General features: G+C 47.3%; 1 protein-coding gene across 3 annotated transcripts in view; it reads left to right on the top strand.

Moving 5' to 3' along the window:
* Positions 1-3,168: 3,168 nt before the first annotated feature.
* Positions 3,169-21,243, top strand: part of ICE1 (interactor of little elongation complex ELL subunit 1) — a 47,363-nt gene continuing 29,288 nt past the window's right edge. For all 3 annotated transcript variants that reach the window (XM_086467881.1, XM_086467882.1, XM_086467879.1), the window contains exons 1-6: positions 3,169-3,252; positions 4,068-4,126; positions 5,650-5,684; positions 6,082-6,100; positions 6,892-7,003; positions 7,963-8,039. In XM_086467881.1, the coding sequence (XP_086324007.1) occupies positions 3,169-3,252; positions 4,068-4,126; positions 5,650-5,684; positions 6,082-6,100; positions 6,892-7,003; positions 7,963-8,039 (386 nt within the window). The remainder of the gene's footprint in view (positions 3,253-4,067; positions 4,127-5,649; positions 5,685-6,081; positions 6,101-6,891; positions 7,004-7,962; positions 8,040-21,243) is intronic.

Below are 21,243 nucleotides of genomic sequence, written 5' to 3'. Positions count from 1 at the left end.
CATAAAAAATAAAATAGTGGTACTGAATTACTTACCTAGTTCTGCACATATTCGGAGTCTGAAGCACTGAAAGTTATGAGCTTTTATAGAAGAAAATTTGGGCATCTTCAACATTGAAACAGAGTTTTGAGGATAACATTTTCGCTTAAGCATGAAAAGTCGCAGGAAACACGGAACTCTTCTGAAACCATCTTATATTCACTTCTTTCTAACAGAGCGCAGTTTCTTTCTGCAGAACCCTGTCCTTGACTACCTCACCTAATAAAGTGCCTTGTTACCTGACCTAACCATGGCCTCAACTTCCCAAATCTAAAGCGAGTAGCCCTCAGCTCCATTCCCTAGGAAGGGCACTTCACAGAGGAAGTTTACTCACCCCAGAGAGATTGATTCATTCAGGCGACACGGTCACTTCAACTCTATTCCTGCTCTAATGAGTATTTTGTTATATTGCTATAAAGCTCTCGAAGTAGAGAGACTGAGAAAGCCTGAAATATTCTGTTTGATCAGAGCACTTACTTATACAGGAGTTACAAGTTTCAATGTCTTACTCAAGGTCCAGTTAACCATGCAGCTGTACACACTACTGTTAGTGAGAAGGACGATTTAACGTGGCTCTGCAGATCCAGAGCTGAATAGTGACTCCCCTGAGGAATATGTCCAAACTACTAGGAAGACAAGAGTGAAAAAGCAATTTGAAGTACCTGGAAAAAGTGTGAGCCAGAGAAAGTTTCAGGTAGACTAAAAGTTGTGTAAATAGCAGTGATGTTGCAAAGAGCATTCAGTAAATAAAGTCCAACAGCATGAGTTGAATAGAAAATAAATCAGAAACTAATTCACACTATGTGCGACCATCTATCCTGTGTGCTAGAAACTGAATGATCGCTACAGAAATAATGTGATGGGACCATACCTTGACAGTAACATAGTGTGGAACAACACGGTCCACAGTTATTACCTTAACTTCTGCTTCTCTAAGCGTTCAAAAGCGTGGCCTGCAATGCACAGAGTCTTCTCCCAGCCCGCACTCTATATAAAGGTGTTGTGTAAGTGGTAGATGCAGGCAGCCATGATGATGACAAGTGATGCTGAATATTGCCCTTAAAAATCTATTTACGAATGCTTGGATGAAATTAAAAGCTTGATCTCTTGCAATGAATTAGCATTCTCCCACAAGATGCTGTCTGAGCAAGCTGAACTGGAATTGTCCCGTTTTAAGAGCTTGTTTGGTGGATGAAAAACTGGATGTGATCCAGCAATGTGCACTCACAGCCCAGAAAGCCAATTGCATCCTGGGCTGTATCAAGAGCAGCGTGGCCAGCAGGTCGAGGGAGGGGATTCTACCCCTCTGCTGTGGTGGTGTTGAGACCCCACCTGCAGTGCTGCGTCCAGCTCTGGGGCCCCAGCACAAGAAGGACATGGACCTGCTCGAGCAGGTCCAGAGGAGGCCATGAAGATGCTCAGGGGGCTGGAGCACCTCCCTGTGAGGACAGGCTGAGAGAGCTGGGGTTGTTCAGCCTGGAGAAGAGAAGGCTCTGGGAAGACCTTGCAGTGCCCTTCCAGTGCTTAAAGGGGGCTACAGGAAAAGTGGGGAGGGACTCTTGATCAGGAAGGACAGTGATAGTGTGCAGAAAATCCTGGCACCACTGGTCAGTGTTCACAAAGGAGACAGAGGAGTCCTGTACAAATAAACTTTATTCGAATAAAGGGAAAATCCACTGGGCATATCCCATGGGGTCTCTCAAAGTTGATGTGGGTCGCAGCCCCCTTTTTTTCCTAATTTCACGGTCGCATAGGACCCTCTCCCATTCCCCATTGACTAAGGTACTAGGAAGGCACACACTTCCCAATCCACCTACTACATATACTACTTTCTTACCCCTTAAAATGTACCTCCCTTCATGCATCATATGTTTCATTATCATATCATTATGCATCTCCTGGATGGAGAAGTCAATATTTATAAGCCTATTAAGTCTGCACACTGTTTCCTAAAGTTGAAAAGTTCAGACTTCCCTTGACTTTTTCAAGGGAAATTTTTAAATGATTTTTCTTTTAGGTTATCTTCTCTAACAGAGCTTTGTAGTCTGGTGAGTTCTCCTGATTGTCTCTTGCAAGTTGTCTCCTCTAACACAGCTTTGTAGTCTTGTCCTTGGTTCCTGCTAAGATTCTCTAATTGCTGAGATATATGGCACGTTTTATTTCATGAGGCCTGGTGAATAGTGTCGTGTATCTGTCAAGATCTTGTCTTAGTCTTATTACTTACTAAACACATGGCTCCTGTGGATAAACAGCGACATGTACTTGCAAAAACGCTCCCCTCGTTATCTATTCACTGTTTAGGTCTGTGGTATTCTGTACTAGCCTGGGTAAATGGTACTATATTTTTACAAAAACACTCATAAACCTATTGATAGGATGAGGGGTAATGGTTTCAAACTGAAAGAGGGGAGATTTAGATTAGATATGAGGAAGAAGCTCTTCACTGTGAAGGTGGTGAGGGACTGGCACAGGTTGCCCAGAGAAGCTGTGGCTGCCCCTCCCTGGCAGTGTTCAAGGCCAGGCTGAATGGGGCTGGGAGCGACCTGGTCTGGTGGGAGGTGTCCCCGCCCGTGGCAGGGGAGCTGGAACTAGATGGTCTTCAAGGACCCTTCCGGCCCAGACCACTCTGTGATCCCGGGCACGCCCGGGAACAGCACCAGCTCTAGCTCGCCAGCCGACAGCGGCGGAACGGAGAGCGGCCCGGCCCGGCCCGGCCCAGCCCCCGCTTCCCGTGCTCCCGCCTGCCCCGCCCTCCGGCCTCGGCCTCGGCGAGTGCAGCGACCTCAGCCCGCGCTTGCGCTAGGGCCGCAGTGGCGCCCTCCGAAGTGCCCGTGCGTAACCCCCAGCAATAACAGTACTTGCAGGAGGGCGTGGCCAGTGCGGGCCGGGCCGGTGTCCACCGGGCGCTTTCAGCGCTCGGCCTCTGCAGAGCATCTTCTGCCGTCTTTTCCGCTGCCGCCAGTCAGGCAGCGGCGGCGCCACCCTGGAAGGGCGAGCCGGGTCCTTGTTGAGGCGGCGGCGCGGCCCGTGACGCACTTCGGCCGCGTCCCCGCGCCACTGCCGGGCGTGGGCGGAGGGAGGCGTGTGGCTGCGCGGGGCGGCGGGGCCGCCGGGGGCCCGGCGGTCACTATGATGCCTGGAGAGACACCGCCGCCGCCGGCCGGGACTGCGGCCGCCGCCGCGGCCTGCGCGAACTGCGGTGTGCTCCAGCAGGTAGCGACGGGCCGCCGTCTCCCGGGCGCTGGAGCGCCTGGGCCGGGGGCTGCGCTTAAGGGCGCGGCTGCGCGGGTGGGTGGGAAGCGTCGGGAGCCGCGGTCCGCGCTCCCGCTGCAGCGGGAGCTCGGGGCGCGGCTGTGGCCCTGGCGCTCCGTGAAAGGAGCGGCGGCGGCCGCTGCAGCCGGGCGGAGCGCGGAGGAGCAGCCCGTGCCCGCCGGGGGCTGCCGGGCGTATCCTTTTGAGTTTGCCTTGATGCGGTGGAAGGAGTGTCGGCGTTCGCCTCCGTTCCTCGGCGCTCTTGAGCGAGCGTGTGTCCAGCGCAACGCTCGGGGCGACGTTGCCTTCTCCTCCAAACGAGGGAATCCCCTGCCGAGAGCCCAGAGGGCGGAGGTGGCCTTCGGACACACCTAGCGTGGGTTGGGAATCTGTGCGGGAATTTGGGAAACCTGTAGGCTCGAATGAGGTAGGCGCTGTTTATTGGTAATGTTCTGCCAAAGCTTGGTTTAGTTTTGAGAGAAAAAGGTACTGGGGTTTTAGTATGTAACTTACTGTAAAGGCGAAGTTTGAAGGGCTTTTCTAGTAAAGCCTCGTCTAAGTGTGCATACTTTGTTGTGGAGCCTGCATTCTCTGTGTGTGTTTGTACAAATATGTTTTTCGTGAATTAGTAGCTTGTTCACTAAAAGAACTGAAAAAAAGAAGATGGATTATTGTATTGTGTAGAACATTACCAGTCAGTTCTGGGGTTATTTACAGTGTATAGTGCTGGTTTTTGGGGTGAAACTTCTTTACCAACTTGAGACTCTTCATTACAGAATATAAATGAATATGTAGCCGCATTAATTGCACTGAAGCAAAAAATGGTTGATGGAGAGTAAGTACAATTGCACAAGTTTTTTTTTCTTTGTTTTATTTGTATTGCTTTTAAGTTCTTACAGTGATGCAGCAAGTGCCTTTTGTGGAATGTAGATATTTGTTAATGCACAAAACCAAACCCTTCTCAAAATTCAAGTGGCTTCTTCATGAACAGGTCCTAAATCTAGACTGTAAGCCTGCTTTAGTTTATGCCCTAAAACACCTGTGTGTAATGATAGTAAGAGGGCTATTTTGTGTAGCTATAACAGATTATGTATTACTACGATTACTAGCAGAAGCAGCTCTTTGAAGAGATTTGTTTTATTGGTTGTGAAGAATGTAGTATGAGAACAGAAGTCCAGCACAGGTGTACACAAAACTTTTCAACAGAATTTAGTCCAAGCATTAAGGTGTGAAATGCTGTTGGGATTAAATACCAGAATATGAAAAGTGAGGCTGAACATCGGTTGGAACAGGAAGGTTCTAAAATGCTTCTCATAGTTTGCTTTCTCTTCTGTGATTGCTTCTGTTTCTCAGTCACCATCAACATACAATTGTATGGAATAACGTGTTGAGATCTGTTACGGACATCTCCGTACTATGGCCTCGTATCTTTGCTATGTCTCCTAATCATAATGGCTTATTTCTCGTGTGCTCTTTCTCACATACTTGTCTGTCTGGCTTTAGCAAATCCAGATGCCAGGTTGGTTTCCAAAGGGGGCTTCAGAGAGCCTGCCTGCCTTAGCTGGGGCCCGTTTCCTCAAAGCTCCCTTGCTCTGTGTTCACAGATTCCTTTTCCTACCTCCAGACCTTGTATCCTTCTTTCTGCCAGCGCAGGCGCTTCTTGTGGGAATTACCTCTCCCTTAATGACTTGCAGTTCTGCTGCTTTCTTTTTTGCCTTACTCCTGGAGCCCGCTCTGTATTGGCGTAACTGCCGTGGTATTTCTCTTTTTTGTCCTTTCTTCTCCCCATTCTTAAAAAACATAACAGTCAAGGAAGGGAGAGAATAGCTTTCCTTGGTGCTGTCCCATGCCCCCCAGCATGGCTTGAATCAGAGTGTTACCCTCTCATGGCTGCTAGGAGAGTAGTGTAAAGATTGAAGCCTTATCGGGTGTTTTGAACTATTTTTCTTACGTTTGTGTCCTTTCCCTAGAAAAACATCTTTTTAAGTTTGGGAATTAGGATATGATTTTGTGATTATATGTATATTTTGTGAATTTTTTATATGTATATTTTACATTCTTTACCTGTTTGGTTTAGAATTTTTTTGGGGATGGGTTTGTTTGTTTTTTTGGTTTTGGCAAATAGTTAATGGCTACAAAATCATGTAACTACTGGTTGTTGGGCTTTTTCTATTTTAAAGCAGCCTGATTTGAGGTTTGAATGGCTTAATGAAACAAGAGGGTTATATTGACTACTATCAGAATATGCAAATCAAGCTTACACTTTCTGTATTTATGTATAAAGCAAAAAGAAAGGTGTACAAAGACACTATTGTCAAAATCGGGTAAGAAAATGACTAATGTCTTTTTTTTCTGCAGTCATTTGCTGACGGAGTATCAACAGAAATGCACTGATATCCTTTTCTATTAGTGTTCTTACTGAATTGGTGTATCAACACTTCTTATAAGAGGGCTTGAGACTTTTTACTTAAGGTTTAAGCTAAGAGATGATGCCTCTAGTAAAGAACAGACTGGATAGGCTTTGTAATAAAATAGGGCTTTGGAATTCAGCTATCCAATTACAATCCAGCTGTGTCTAGTGTATGGCTTAATATGGGCTATTTGAAATCTGCATTACTGAGAATGACTCAAGTTGTTTCATGTAACAGAAGCAGCTCTGCTTATTCCCTTCAAACGTATTGAAATGTTTCAGTTAACCATACAGTTCTGCAACTCCTGTGTTTTAAGAGTGGAAGTCTTTATTGGATATTTGATGAGCTTTTTTAAATTTCTACCTTAACAAGAGATTACAGCTTCAATTTGCTGAACGGTAAGTTTGATTTTAAACTGTTTGCTAAAGACGCTATGTTCTCTGTGTCTTGGACAGTTTTAGAAGTCTGGCATTGTAACAGCAGCAGCCCTGGTTCTAGGCTGAGCTTTTAATATGGTCCTTTCTTTTACCATGCTTCCTAGGCCATAGTTAGCAAAGATACCCTTGGTGAGGGGAGAAATCTGTCCTCCTTCTACAGTACCTGTGTAAAATTCTTTCCTGGCCGTGTGTTACGTAAGAGTCTAAAGTGACCAAGTGGAGGTGGGGAGGTCATCTTTTGGTGCTGGGTAAATGTGAGCATACTTGGGGCAGCCGTATTTGTATGAAACATTTTGCCTTAGAGTTGTGGCTGTGTGCCCTTGCTTACTCTACTTGATTATAGATGAAGAGGCAGCATAGAATCTTTACAGCCTCCATCCTGCCTGCTGAAGAATCCTGCAGTTGGACTCTGCTCTTATTTCACAGCGGTCCCTATGTAGGGACACTTATTCCTGGCACTTCAGTGTAGGCAGCTGGGCGGTACGCTGGTGTGGCACATGTAACTGCTTGCATCGAGCCTTAGGCTCAGTTTAATGTTTTTAAATCAGATCTTGAATTTTCTTTGAATGTAAAATACTGGATGGAAAAATGAGAATTCTTAGACTCTTAAAAGCCTTTGGGTATCTCTCATGGCATTTTTCCGTAGGGGAAAGCAAAATACTCAGACACTTGCCTGAAGAATCAGAACATTGAGTTTGAAAGCACCCGTGGTTTTTTGGCAACTTTTTTTTAAATTACACTTGCCGTTTCAGAGAGATCTCTGCTCTTCGTTGCCAAGTGGAGCAGATGCTACAGAAAATCCTACCTCTGGAAAAGTGCCAGGAAGAGTTGGGTTCCTTGAAAGCAGAGTTGGAAGAAAAAAAGGTGTGCTTGTAAGGTTTGAGCAACTTGCCCTTGTTCTGTTGAAGGAAATGTATATATTTACTGCTCGTCTTAGTGAACCAGGCTTTAATGAGCCCACTTGTTATTTCCAGCTCATTGGGACAGACAGCTCTGCTTTTAGGTGAAATTAATTAAGTGGCAGCACGTTTCAGATAGGCAAAAAGTTAAGGTGTTTGTAGTTCCTGTGGTTTTTGATCAGATCATTTGGGTTGTATTTCCTTATTTAGGAAGGAATGAAGGAGATACATTCAAATTTCTTTGGCTTTCGGTTCTGATCTTGTTACTGAACTCTCTATAACTTGTGCTACTAAAAAGGTGCAAAGAGGGTCATACAGAATAGGATTTTACTTCTGTTGCCATTTTGAACATTTGCTTTTACCTTATTAGCTAGTTGAGTTTATTTCCAATTTCTTTCCCATCCCTTAGCTGAGATTTAGTCTACAGAAGACAAGCTTTTGACTGTTCAAATTGCCCAATTGTATGTATTTTCTAGATATTGAGTATTATTTCTGCAAAAAATACCATTTTGTAGGGGTGTTTTTACACTGGTACAAGGTAGGATGTTAACATTTGTCTTGTCACTCTGTCTAGTTTTTCTTCTGTGTTAGAGCTGTTGTTTAATTTGTCTTCCCTCAGGAGGCATTAGTAGCTGATGTCCTGATGGCTCTTTTTGAGAAAAGCAGGATTATATGTATGGTGTATAATAGTTGTGCTCTTGACTGCAGTTTTGAGTTCCTATCCAGATAGGTGTTGAAGGCACATACTCAAAAGATAACAAACAAATAAATCTATACCTTGACTTTCCAACTTTTTTTCTCGTTGAATATACTTTTCTGGCTATGCACTGTTTTCATTAGAATAGGTGAAGTGTCTGCCATCTTCCCCCCCCCCCCCCCCGCCTTGGTAAGGACATATTTTAACTGTGGTTTCCTTCTCCACAGAGTTCTCTCAAGATTTATCGGGAGAGTCAACTGGAGTATGTTAAAATTAAAGAAGAAATAGTAAACAGTGATGCTGTGTGAGTGATACTTCTTTTCTTCACAACCTTTCTTTCCTCCTCTTACGTCTTCCAGAACTTGGTCTTCTACCTTACCTAGTTATGCTTTCCATTTTGCTAAAATTTTTATGCTTATCGGTTTTTAGAACAGGGAGTTGATGGAAGAATTGTCTTAAATTTTGTAGCAAATACTCTGGAAGTTAGTATTAGTTTGATTGTCTTGAAGTGGCTTTTGGTGGTTGTTTAGCAAAGGTTTTGAAGAACAGGGTGAGACTGGAGAAGAAGCTATAGTTTCTCCAATTTTAAGTGGTTCTTAGTCCTGGCTTTTGTTATGGCCTCTGTTTCCATTGTGCTAAATCTCTGAGGCTGCCAAAGGGATCTGCACTTAAAATCAGTCATTAAAATAATTGTTTTAAAAGAAATAGCTTAGCAGGCCCTGAACTGTCCACCATGTTTGGAAATGGGTAGAATGGATTTGGCCCCAAAAATGCAGAAGCCATTTTTGCTGCCCTAGTACATAATATGGTGAAGCTGTGCCTTGATAGTTCCCAAAGATTGTTTTTCCGTTAACCAGTCACTCAAAGGTTTCCTTGACTGGAATATTTATTTGTGTTATCATGTCTTAGAGCTCTTGATGGACTCTAATGAATTTGTCTAGTTGCTTTTTAACCCTGTTACACTCCTATATTTCCTATATCAGGAAACTGACTTCTCAATATTGTATTTAAAGATACTTATGCTCTCCATAGAGAACGATTAATATACAGCTGGGTGTTGTGAGTTGTGGTTATTTTTCTCCATGTGCATTGCTTTGCATTTATCAACACCAATGATTGCTCTCGAGTTGCTTGGAATTCTAAGACCCTTCTGCTGTTCTTTTTAGTCAGCTTTTATTTCTGATGTGTTCCAGCATGCATCCCAATGGGACTCCCACTGGTGACTCCTTCACTGCTTCTAAACTGGCCATGATTTTTTAACTTTGGTGTTCTGAAGCTGTTTTGGTGTAACCAGCAGGTTGAGGGAGGTGATCATTCATGTCTACTTAGCACTGGTGAGGCCACACCTGCATTACTGTGTCCAGTTCTGGGCTTCTCTGTACAAGAGAGGTGTGGGCATACTGGAGGGAGCCCAATGAAGGGCCACAGAAGCGATCAAGGGACTGAAGGATCTCTCAGATGAGATACCCTAGTGTCTTTACATGGCTTGTGAAACATACAATATGCACAGCAGGGAGCCACTATCATCCAAAAGACTGTATAAGCAGACTAGTGTTGTTGTCACTTCTGCCAGACTGCACTTACTTCACGTATAGGTACTCTGTCCTGTGAGCTTAAAGGAATATTTAGCCTATTGTCCTATTGAAGAGCAGCAGAGAAGAGATACCCCATTGCTAACCACCTCTTAAGAGGGAGCTGACCACCCTAATGTGCTGGCAATATACTGTGTCGGTATAGATATACCGCCTGTCTCCTATCTGTCACTTTTGAAGAAGGAGAAGCCAAGGCCAGTCAGTCTCACCTTGACCCCTGGGAAGGTGATGGAGCAGCTGATCCTGGAACCTCTTTCCAGGCACATGAAGGACAAGAAACTGCTCAGGAGTAGTCAGCATGGCTTCACGAAGGGGAAGTCATGCTTGACCAACTTGATAAACCTCTACAATGAACTGACATGCCTGATAGATGAGGGGAGAGCAGTGGCTAGTGTCTGCCAGGCCTTCAGCAAGATGTCTGATGCTATCTCCCATAAGAGTTTCATAGCACCTCAAGCTGTTGCTGTATGGGCTGGATGAGCACACAGTGAGGTGGACTGAAAACTGGCTGAATGGCCGGGCCTTGAGGGTGGTGATGAGCAGTGCAAGGTATAGTTGGAGGCTGGTAACTAGCAGTGTACCCTTGGAGGGGGGAGGAGGAGGGCAGCATACTCGCTCCAGTCCTGTTTAACATCTTTGGAAGTGATCTGCACAATGAAGCAGAGCGTACCCTCAACGTGTTTGTGATTGACACAGGGCTGGGAGAAGTTGCTAACAGTCTGGCACAACCTTGCCAGGCTGGAGAAATGGGCCGACAGAAATCCGGGGAAGTTCAGCAAGGAGAAATGCCAAGTCCCACACCTGGGAGGAACAACCCCAGGCACCAGTATATCCTGAGGTCCACCCAGCTGGAAAGCAGCTTGGCAGAAAAGGACCTGGGGGGTCCCTCTGGACACCAAGTTGAACATGTGCCAGCGATGTGCCCTTGGGGCAAAGGCGGCTATTGGTATCTGGGTCTGCATTAGGCAAAGTATTGCCAGCAGGCTGAAGGAGGTGCTCCTTCCTCTCTGCTCGGCACTGGTGAGGCCGAGTCCTGTGTTCAGTTCTGGGTTCCCCAGTACAAGAGAGACATGGACATACTGGAGAGAGTCCAGTGAAGGGCCACAAAGATGATGGAAGGGACTGGAGCATCTCTCCATTCAGGAAGTTGACCATCTCTCTGTTGACCAACCTGATAGCCTTCTGTGATGGCATGACTGGCTGGGTGGATGAGGTGGGGAGCAATGGATGTTGTCTACCTCAATTTCTGCAAGGCTTTTGATGCTGTCTCCCATCACATCCTCATAGGGAAGCTTAGGAGTGTGGGATAGATGAGTGGACAGTGAGGTGGGTAGGGAACTGGCTGAAGGACAGAGCTCAGAGGGCTGTGATCGGTGGCCCAGAGTCCAATTGGAGGCCTGTGACTAGCGATGTTCCCCAGGGGTCAGTACTGGGTCCAGTCTTATTCATCATATTCATCAGTGACCTGGATGAAGGGACAGAGTGCATCCTCAGCAAGTTTGCTGATAACACTAACTGGGAGGAATGGCTGACATGCCAGAGGGTTGTGCTGCCGTTCAGCAAGACCTGGACAGGCTGGAGAGCTGGGCAGAGAGGAACTTAATGAGATTCAACAAGGGCAAGTGGAGGGTCCTGCACCTGGGGAGGAATAACCCCATGCACCAGTAGAGCCTGGGGATCAACCTGCTGGAGAGCAGCTCTGCAGTGGAGGACCTTGGTGTTGTGGTAGACAACAAGTTGACCATGAGCCAGCCATGTGCCTTTGTGGTCAAGGTGGCCAATGGTATCCTGGGGTGCATTAAGAAGAGTGTGGCTAGCAGGTTGAGGGAGGTTCTCCTCCCCCTCTACTCTGCCCTGGTGAGGCCACATCTGGAGTGCTGTGTCCAGTTCTGGGCTCCCCAGTTCAAGAGGGATGGGGAGCTACTGGAGAGAGGGCAGCAGAGGACTGCAAAGATGATGAGGGGACTGGAGCATCTCTTCTATGAGGAAAGGCTGAGAGACCTGGGGCTCTTTAGCCTGGAGAAGAGAAGACTAAGAGGGGACCTTATCAATGCTTAGAAATATCTCAAGGGTGAGTGTCAAGAGGATGGGATCAGGCTCTTTTCAGTGGTGCCCAGTGACAGGACAAGGGGCAATGGGCACAAACTGGAGCACAGGAAGTTCCGCCTGAACATGAGAAAAAACTTTACTCTGAGGGTGGCAGAGCACTGGAACATGCTGCCCAGAGAGGCTTTGGAGTCTCTTTCCCTGGAGATACTCAAAACCTACCTAGATGCAGTCCTGTGTGACCTGCTGTAGGTGACCCTGCTTTAGCAGGGGAGTTGGACTAGATGACCTCCAGAGGTCCCTTCCAACCTCTACCATTCTGTCAAAGCCTGACAGCTGGGACTGTTCTGTCTGGAGCAGAGAAGGCTCAGGGGTGGTGTTATCAATGTCTATAAATACCTTAAGGGAGGGTGCAACGAAGACAGAGCCAGGCTCTTTTCAGTGGTGCACAGTGACACAACAAGAGGCAATGGGCAGAAACTGAAACACAGGAGGTTCCCCCTGAACATCAGCAAACGTTCTTTTTACTGTAAGGGTAACTCAATACTGGCTGTCTTGGTTTGAAGGACAGGTGTCTGTGGAGGAAGGCAGGAGCCTCCCTTGAAATAGAAAGTGCAACCCCCTTCCCTCCATATTATTATAATTTTGAAATTAACGGGCCTTCAGGCAAAGATATGGGGAATAGGAATAACAGTTCTTTACTAATATATATATATATATATATATATATATATATATATATATATATATATATATAAATAACACAAGGCAGGGAAAAAACAAACAACCCCCTGGTTTACACTGACAGAGTCAGGAATACAACCTGACACCCTGTTAGGGTGGCAGTAGCAGTCCGATAAGATGCTGGCTGCAGTCCTCCTGAAGCGATGGATGTAGTTCTGTGGAAGCAGCAATCAGGTAAAAGAGTCTGGTCTTCCTCCGAAGGTCCAGTGGTAGGTAGGTAGCTCTTGTCCTCTGGAACTCCAGTGGGGGGAAAAACTCCTCTGGGAATCCAGTGGAAGAAGGCTGCTAGGGTGTTCAAAATCTCCGTTTTTTATTTGGCATGGACTGCTTGGCTCCTTCCCCCCCCCTCCCCGGGCGGAGCATCTCACAATGGGATGGGGAGTCGTGAGGCAGTTCCTTGATGGGCCATTAACAGGAGATAGCCCAGGAGCGAGTTATCGATGGGTCAGGCGATAAGGCATTGTTGTGCCGATTGACAAGAGATAGTCCAGAGGGGGGAGGCAGGGAGCACCGCCCCACCTGGTCTCAACAGCTCCTGAAGATGGTAATAGAATACTTTTTTTTTTTTTTTTCCTTTTGGCACATTTTACACTGTAACCTAGGACACTGGCACAGGTTGCCCGAGGAGGTTGTGACCTTTCCTTCCTTGGAGATACTCAGAAGCCATCTGGACATGGTCCTGGGCAGCAAGCTCTAGGTGGCCCTGCTTGAACAGGGTGGGTTGGACAAGATGACTTACATAGGTCTCTTCCAACCTCAGCCATTCTGTGATGCTATAGCTTTTTTTTATATACCTTTGACGTTGAGGCCATTTTAAGCAGTAGGTCACATGAGTTCAGTAATTTGGGTGCTGAGTTTCTTCAGAAGCACAATTCTAGTGAATTGTTCATAAAATGAATGTTAATCTATAGTTACTGTAAAATAATTTAGGTCAAAAATTCTCTCTCAAGTCCTTTGATCCAATCTACTGTTCAGAGGCAATGTTAAAGTTAGGTTGCTCAGCACCTTGTCTAGTTGAGTTTTGAATATTTACAAGCATGGTAATTCCCCAGTTCTAAGCGTATAGCAATCATGATAACTTAAGACAAATATGCATGTCTGCTGTGGGGTGGTAGGTATGAAACTGCTCCCACAGATGAACTTTGAAAGAAGTACTCAAAACATTGACTGTTCCAGAAGTAAGGTTGCTCATTTAAATTACAAGATCACATTCTCTCTAAGGATGAAATAAATGATAGACACAGTTGGTTTTTGTGTTTATATTTTTCAACTTTTGAGTATTACAAATACAACCACATTATGGTTTTGTGGTGTGGGTGGATTATAATGTGTATTCTGCTTCAGAATGCAATTTCTGTTGGCATAGCTTTGTCAGCTGCAGCTGTGCATGCATCTTAAAGAGCAGATAGGGGCTTGAGCTGTGTAGCATGAGAAGAGTTCTGTCCAAATGCATCATCTACAGACCTTGCTTTTTGTGAAAGATGAGATTTAACATGTACCTATTTTCTTTCTTAATGTAACTGCATGTAATTGATTAAATTAGTCAGCGTTCTACTGCATCTGTAAAAGTAACTATTTCGTCTGTAAATATCATTGCAATGGTAAATGTTGGCAGTTAGTGGCTGGCTGGTTATTCAGATTCTTAGCTGTTTGTATCATAGAATTTCTATCCTGAGTTGAAAGGGTCCTATAAGGATTGTTGAGTCCAACTCTCTGCTCCTCGCAGGATTACCTACAACAAAACCACATGACCAAGAGTGGTGTTCAGATGCTGCTTGAACTGTTGACAGGCTCGGTGCCCCCCTTCCCTGGGACCACCCTCTCAGTGAAGGACCTTTTCCTAATGTCCAGTCTGAACTTCCCCTGACGCAGCTTTGTTCCATTTCCTCGTGTCTTATCACTGGTCACCAGAGAGAGGAGACCAGCACCTCCCCCTCCACTGCACCCCTTGAGGCAGTTGTACACTGTGCTGAGGTCACCCCTCAGCCTTCTCTTCTCCAAGGTGAACAAACCAAGTGACCCCAGCCATTCCTCATAAGTCTTGCCCTTGAGACCTTTCACCACCTTGGTCACCCTTCTCTGGATATACTCTAATGGTCTGATGTCCTTTTTATATTGAGGCGGCCAGAACTGCGCGCAGTACTCGAGGGGGGATGGCACCAGTGCAGTGCAGAGTGTGACAATCACCTCCCTGAACCAGCCAGCTATGCTGTGCTTGGTGCACCCCAGGACATGGCCATTTTGGCTGCCAGGTAACCCTGTTGACTCTCATTCAACTTACCATCAACCCAAACCCCCAGATCTCTTTCTGCAGGGCTGCTTTACAGCCTCATGTCTCCCAGTTCGTACATATAATCAGGATTACCCCATCCCATGTGGAGAATCTGGCACTTGCTCATGTTAAATAACGTGCAGTTGGTGATTGCCCAGCTCTCTATCCAGATCTCTCTGTAAGGCCTCTCTACTCTCAAGGGAGTCTACAACTTCTAATGTTGTATCATCACTTAATGTACACATCTGACTCCTGTGTCCAGATCATTTATAAAAATTTGAAAGAGCACTGGCCCTAAAATTAAGCCCTGGGGAACCCCACTGGTGAACCCACTGGTCATCAGTCTGTTGTAACTCTGTTTACTATAACACTTCAAGCCCGACCCCTCAGCTAATTGCTTACTCAATGTATTACAGACTTGTCTAGCTGTGGTTAAGCAGGGCTTTTCCCTTGTGAACATGTGCTGGCTATGACCAATGACTGCATTGTCTCTCAAGTGTTGTTCAGTAACTCCCAGAATAACCTTCTCCATAATCTTACCAGGCACTGAAGTGAGACCAATAGGCCTCACTTCATTACCAGGGTCTTCCTTCTTACCTTTCATGAAAATTGGGACAACATTTGCCAGCTTCCAGTCGACTGGGGCATCTCTGAACTCCCAAGCCCGTTGAAAAATAATGGAGAGAGGTCCTGCAATGACATTGGCCAGCTCTTTTAGTACCCTGGGATGAATCCCACCAGGCTCCGTAGACTTATATGCATCTAGCTGGAGCAGCAAGTCTTGAGCAAGTTCAGAGTTGGCTGGGAGTTTATCGTCCCCCCAGTCACAGTCTTCCAACACAGGGCTCTTGGGGTCCCAGGGTCCATCATGGGTGGTAAAGACAGGTGAAGAAGGCATTAAATGTCTCTGCTTTGTCTACATCCGTGTCAAGCAATGGACCAATGTTCTCTCTGATCCTCCTTTTGCTGTTAACATATTTTGAAAAATCGTTTTTGTTGTCCTTCAGAGTGCTGTCCAGCTCAAACTCTAATTGAGCTTTGTCTGCACGAATTTTCTTTAGGCATGGCGAACAGTAGTCCTCCTACGTTGCCTGTCCTTGCTTCCAATGTCCATACTTTGTAGGTGCAGTACTTCAGTGCATTGGTCAGAAAAGATAATCTACAGAGAAACAGTTCATTATCTGCTATTTTTTAAAGGACACCCCCCCCCCCTTTTTCTTTTTTTTTTTTTTCCTACAGCGTTGTTTTATGTGGATTTTTTAAAAATTTGCACCTATGGCTTGACTGTGAAAGGCATCACCTGAGTGTAGACAAAGATAAGTATGAACCTGTTCAGGCTGAGAAAGCCCAAGAGCATTGGGCTATTACTTTATACTACGAATGCTTTGACTACTGGACATGCCAAAGGTGGTCAATCATCCTGTTTCTGAGTGAGTTTTCAAACATATAGCAGTTAATGTCTGAAGTGATGATTAAAGCTTGCATATCTAGAAAGGCTTAGGCTGCAAATCAAAATCCATTATACAGGTTTTAATATGGGGAATGGATGAACTGTGGTGTTCTTAGTGAAGGTGATCAGTGAACACTGGTAGCTTGTGTTTTTCAGGACAGAGTCCTCTGCTTTACACTGTCCTGGGTTACAGTGTAAAATGTGCCAAAAGAAAAAAAATATATTCTATTACCATCTTCAGGAGCTGTTGAGACCAGGTGGGGCGGTGCTCCCTGCCTCCCCCCCTCTGGACTATCTCCTGTCAATGGGCACAACAATGCCTTATCGCCTGACCCATCGGTAACTCGCTCCTGGGCTATCTCCTGTTAATGGCCCATCAAGGAACTGCCTCACGACTCCCCATCCCATTGTGAGATACTCCGCCCGGGGAGGGGGGGGAAGGAGCCAAGCAGTCCATGCCAAATAAAAACGGAGATTTTGAACACGCTAGCGGCCTTTCTTCCACTGGATTCCCAGAGGAGCTTTTCCCCCCACCTGAGTTCCAGAGGACGAGAGCTACCTGCCGACCACTGGACCTTCGGAGGAAGACCAGACTCTTTTACCTAATTGCTGCTTCCACAGAACTACACCCATCACTTCAGGAGGACTGCAGCCAGCATCTTATCGGACTGCTACTGCCACCCTAACAGGGTGTCAGGTTGTATTCCTGACTCTGTCAGTGTAAACCAGTGGGTTGTTTGTTTTTTCCCTGCCTTGTGTTATATATATATACATATTAGTAAAGAACTGTTATTCCTATTCCCCATATCTTTGCCTGAAGGCCCGTTAATTTCAAAATTATAATAGTTTGGAGGGAAGGGGGTTGCACTCTCCATTTCAAGGGAGGCTCCTGCCTTCCTCCACAGACACCTGTCTTTTTCAAACCAAGACAGATTTTGGCGCCCAACGTGGGGCTCGAGGGCATCGAGAGATAAAAGGAATAACGGTTCTTGTGCGTTGGATATAGATTCCTTGTTAAGTGGCATCATGTGGGCTAGCTTATCCCGGTTCGTGTGGCATGTGGTGGTGGCTGTATTTCTCCCATTTGCAGGCCCTTATCTAAACATGGGTCCTATAACTAAGGCTACCGTGACTGTTATCCAGTTTGTTTTATGGATTAATAAGGTGAGGAATTCATGGCTTATTAACTTCCTCTGGAAGGCGGGCACATGGATTCGGAGCTATCAAACACTAAATGTATGCTTTTGGGGTTACTTTAATAATGGTACCTACTGTGAGGAAATGACACCGGGAGAAACTTTCTCCCAACCCCTAACCCAGCTCTTTGGGTCTACTCCACCAGTTTTCGAAGGATTCAGAGCTTTCCTAAGTGCTAATGATATCATACAGTGGCTGGTGTTGCTGATAATCCTGTTTTATTCAGTATTCAGAGATCAGGGGAGATTGGCTTGGATAACTACCCTGACTAGGAATGCTGCTCCAGAATCTGACCCTGCCTCACAGCTCACATCAGAAATGAACCACTCGGATTGGGTGAAGGAGATACGTGAGATGGGCCAGATGCTGAAGGAGTGCATTCTTTCAGCTGCTGGGAATCCCTCCTCCTGCCTTGAAGAGGGAGAGTCTAATGGTGCAGCAGTAGAACCCACAGACGTTACAACCGTCCAGGTTCCAGCTGAAACGCAAGGGCAGTCAGAGCCAGCAGCAGTCGCCCCTGTGGAAACGAGGAAATCTAAGATGAAATCAGACCACTCAGTTAAGAAAGGAGGGCCCTCAGAACCTGCAGGCGAGCCAGTGGTTGAGATAATCACAGAGTCCCTGACGTACGACAGTCTCCGTAATCTGCACAAAGACATCGTACGGCGGGGGCGTGAGGCTTTTACAACCTGGTTACTTCGGGTCTGGGATCTTATGGGTACGGGTGTGCAACTGGATGGCAGTGAGGCAAGGAATTTGGGACCCTTGACTCAGGACTCAGGTGTCAATCTGGTATTTGTAAGGGAGCCAGGGACCCTTTCCCTCTGGGAGCGGCTTTTAATGAGTGTGAGAGAGAGGTTTGTCCACAGAGAGAGAATGCAGGAGCACCATCATAGAATGCGCTGGAAGACCCTTGAGGAAGGGATCCAGCAGCTGAGAGAAGTGGCAGTATTGGAGGTACTCTTTGGGAGGGATGGACAGCATGGTAATGACCCTGACAAAGTCAGGTGCACAGGGCAAATGTTGTGGAATCTGGCAACTCTAGGGCCATCCGAATACTCCACCTTCATTGCAATGATTAATGCAGATAACGACCGAGAGACAGTGGGTTCTGTCACGAGCAAGCTTAGAAATTTTGAAAGCATGATCAATGGCCCAATGCAGGCTAACGTTTCTGCTGTGATTAAGAGCCTACAAGAGGAGATGAGGGAAATAAAGCAGGAGGTGAGGAGGAGCAGTTCCCATTTGGCACCAGTACAAGTCACAGGCCCCAAAGTCGGAGCCCAACGTCCCCCAGCTAGAGGGAGAGGGTACACCCCACGAGCTGAGCTATGGTACTTCCTGCGCGACCATGGGGAAGACATGGGAAGGTGGGATGGGAAACCCACTTCTGTCCTGGCAGCACGGGTGCGTCAACTCAAGGAGGGAAACACTAACCGGGGGAGTAACACTAAAGTGAAGGTAGCCTCAACCTCCCAGGACCGAGCTGCCAGATATTACAGAAGGGAGGATGATCTGACAGATCCCCTTGAAGGAACCTCTAGTATGTATGTCCAGGAAGGGAATGGTAACCAGTGCTAGAGGGGCCCTGCCTCTAGCCAGGGAGAGGCACGGGAAAACCGGATATTTTGGACGGTGTGGATCCGATGGCCTGGCACGTCAGAGCCACAAAAATACAAAGCGTTAGTTGATACTGGTGCGCAGTGTACCCTAATGCCATCGGGACATGTGGGGGCAGAACCTGTTTCCATTGCCGGGGTAACGGGGGGATCGCAGCAATTGACTCTGTTGGAAGCCGAGGTGAGCCTTACTGGGAAGGAGTGGCAGAAACATCCGATTGTGACTGGCCCAGAGGCCCCGTGTATTCTGGGCATAGACTTCCTCCGGAACGGTTATTACAAGGACCCAAAAGGTCTCAGGTGGGCATTTGGGATAGCTGCTGTGGAGGCAGAGAGCATTAGGCAATTGAACACCTTGCCCGGACTATCAGAAAACCCATCTGCAGTAGGACTCTTGAAGGTGGAAGAGCAACAAGTGCCAATTGCCACCTCGACAGTGCACCGCCGGCAGTATCGGACGAATCGAGATGCCGTGATCCCCATCCACAAAATGATCCGCGAGCTGGAGAGTCAAGGGGTGGTCAGCAAGACCCACTCACCCTTCAACAGCCCCATTTGGCCTGTGCGCAAGTCTGACGGAGAATGGAGATTGACTGTGGACTATCGTGGCTTGAATGAAGTGACTCCACCGTTGAGCGCTGCCGTGCCGGACATGCTGGAACTCCAGTACGAGCTGGAGTCCAAGGCAGCAAAGTGGTATGCCACTATTGACATTGCCAATGCTTTTTTCTCCATTCCTCTGGCAGTAGAATGTAGGCCTCAGTTTGCCTTCACCTGGAGGGGCGTACAGTACACCTGGAACCGACTGCCCCAGGGGTGGAAGCACAGTCCCACCATCTGCCATGGACTGATCCAGGCTGCACTGGAAAAGGGTGAAGCTCCGGAACATCTGCAGTACATCGATGACATCATTGTGTGGGGGAACACAGCAAAGGAAGTATTTGGGAAAGGAGAGAAGATCATCCAGATTCTCCTGGAAGCTGGTTTTGCCATCAAGAAGAGCAAAGTCAAGGGACCTGCCCGAGAGATCCAGTTCCTGGGGGTAAAGTGGCAAGACGGACGGCGTCAGATCCCCACCGAGGTCATCAATAAGATCACTGCGATGTCTCCACCAACCAGCAAGAAGGAAACACAGGCTTTCCTAGGCGCCATAGGTTTTTGGAGAATGCACATTCCTGAGTACAGCCAGATCGTGAGCCCTCTGTACCTGGTTACCCGCAAGAAGAACAATTTCCACTGGGGCCCTGAACAGCAACAAGCTTTTGCCCAAATCAAGCGGGAGATCGCTCATGCGCTAGCCCTTGGCCCAGTCAGGACGGGACCAGAGGTGAGGAACGTGCTCTACTCTGCGGCCGGGAACAATGGTTTGTCCTGGAGCCTTTGGCAGAAGGTGCCTGGAGAGACTCGTGGCCGACCACTGGGATTCTGGAGTCGAAGTTATAGAGGGTCTGAGGCCAACTACACTCCCACAGAGAAGGAAATCCTAGCAGCCTATGAAGGAGTCCAAGCTGCCTCGGAAGTGATTGGCACCGAAGCACAACTCCTCCTGGCACCCCGACTACCGGTGCTGGGGTGGATGTTTAAAGGAAAGGTTCCCTCCACCCACCACGCCACTGACGCCACATGGAGCAAATGGATTGCCCTCATCACACAGCGCGCCCGTATTGGAAACCCAAATCGCCCTGGGATTTTGGAGATAATTACGAACTGGCCGGAAGGTGAAGACTTTGGCCTCACTGACGAAGAGGAGCAGGAACAAGTGATGCGGGCTGAAGAAGCTCCACCGTACAACCAACTACCAGCAGAGGAAACACGATATGCTCTTTTCACTGACGGTTCCTGTCGCATCGTAGGGATGAACCGGAAGTGGAAAGCAGCCGTATGGAGCCCCACACGACAGGTCGCACAAGCTACTGAAGGAGAAGGTGGATCAAGTCAACTTGCTGAACTCAAAGCCGTTCAACTGGCCCTGGACATTGCTGAAAGAGAGAAGTGGCCAAAGCTCTACCTTTATACTGATTCATGGATGGTAGCCAATGCTCTGTGGGGCTGGCTGGAAAGGTGGAAAAAGGCCAACTGGCAGCGTAGGGGAAAACCAATTTGGGCTGCTGATGAGTGGAAAGATATTGCCACTCGGGTAAAGAAGCTACCTGTGAGGGTCCGTCATGTAGATGCTCATGTCCCCAGGAGTCGGGCTAACGAAGAACATCGTAACAATGAACAGGTAGATCAGGCTGCAAAAATAGAGGTGTCCCAGATAGACTTAGATTGGCAACATAAAGGAGAGTTGTTCTTAGCTCGATGGGCCCATGATGCCTCAGGCCATCAAGGCAGAGAGGCCACTTATAAATGGGCACGGGACCGAGGGGTGGATCTAACCATGAACAGTATCTCCCAGGTTATCCAAGACTGTGAGACCTGCGCTGCAATCAAGCAGGCCAAGCGGGTGAAGCCTCTGTGGTACGGTGGACGATGGTCGAAGTACAGGTATGGGGAAGCCTGGCAAATTGACTACATCACTCTTCCCCAAACCCGTCAAGGCAAGCGCTACGTGCTGACCATGGTGGAAGCAACCACTGGGTGGCTGG

Source organism: Leptosomus discolor, chromosome 7, assembly GCF_034619465.1.
Source record: "Leptosomus discolor isolate bLepDis1 chromosome 7, bLepDis1.hap2, whole genome shotgun sequence".
Taxonomy (NCBI): Eukaryota; Metazoa; Chordata; class Aves; order Leptosomiformes; family Leptosomidae; genus Leptosomus; species Leptosomus discolor.
Note: the sequence above shows the minus strand (reverse complement) of the source record. Positions and strands in the feature narration are given on the sequence as shown.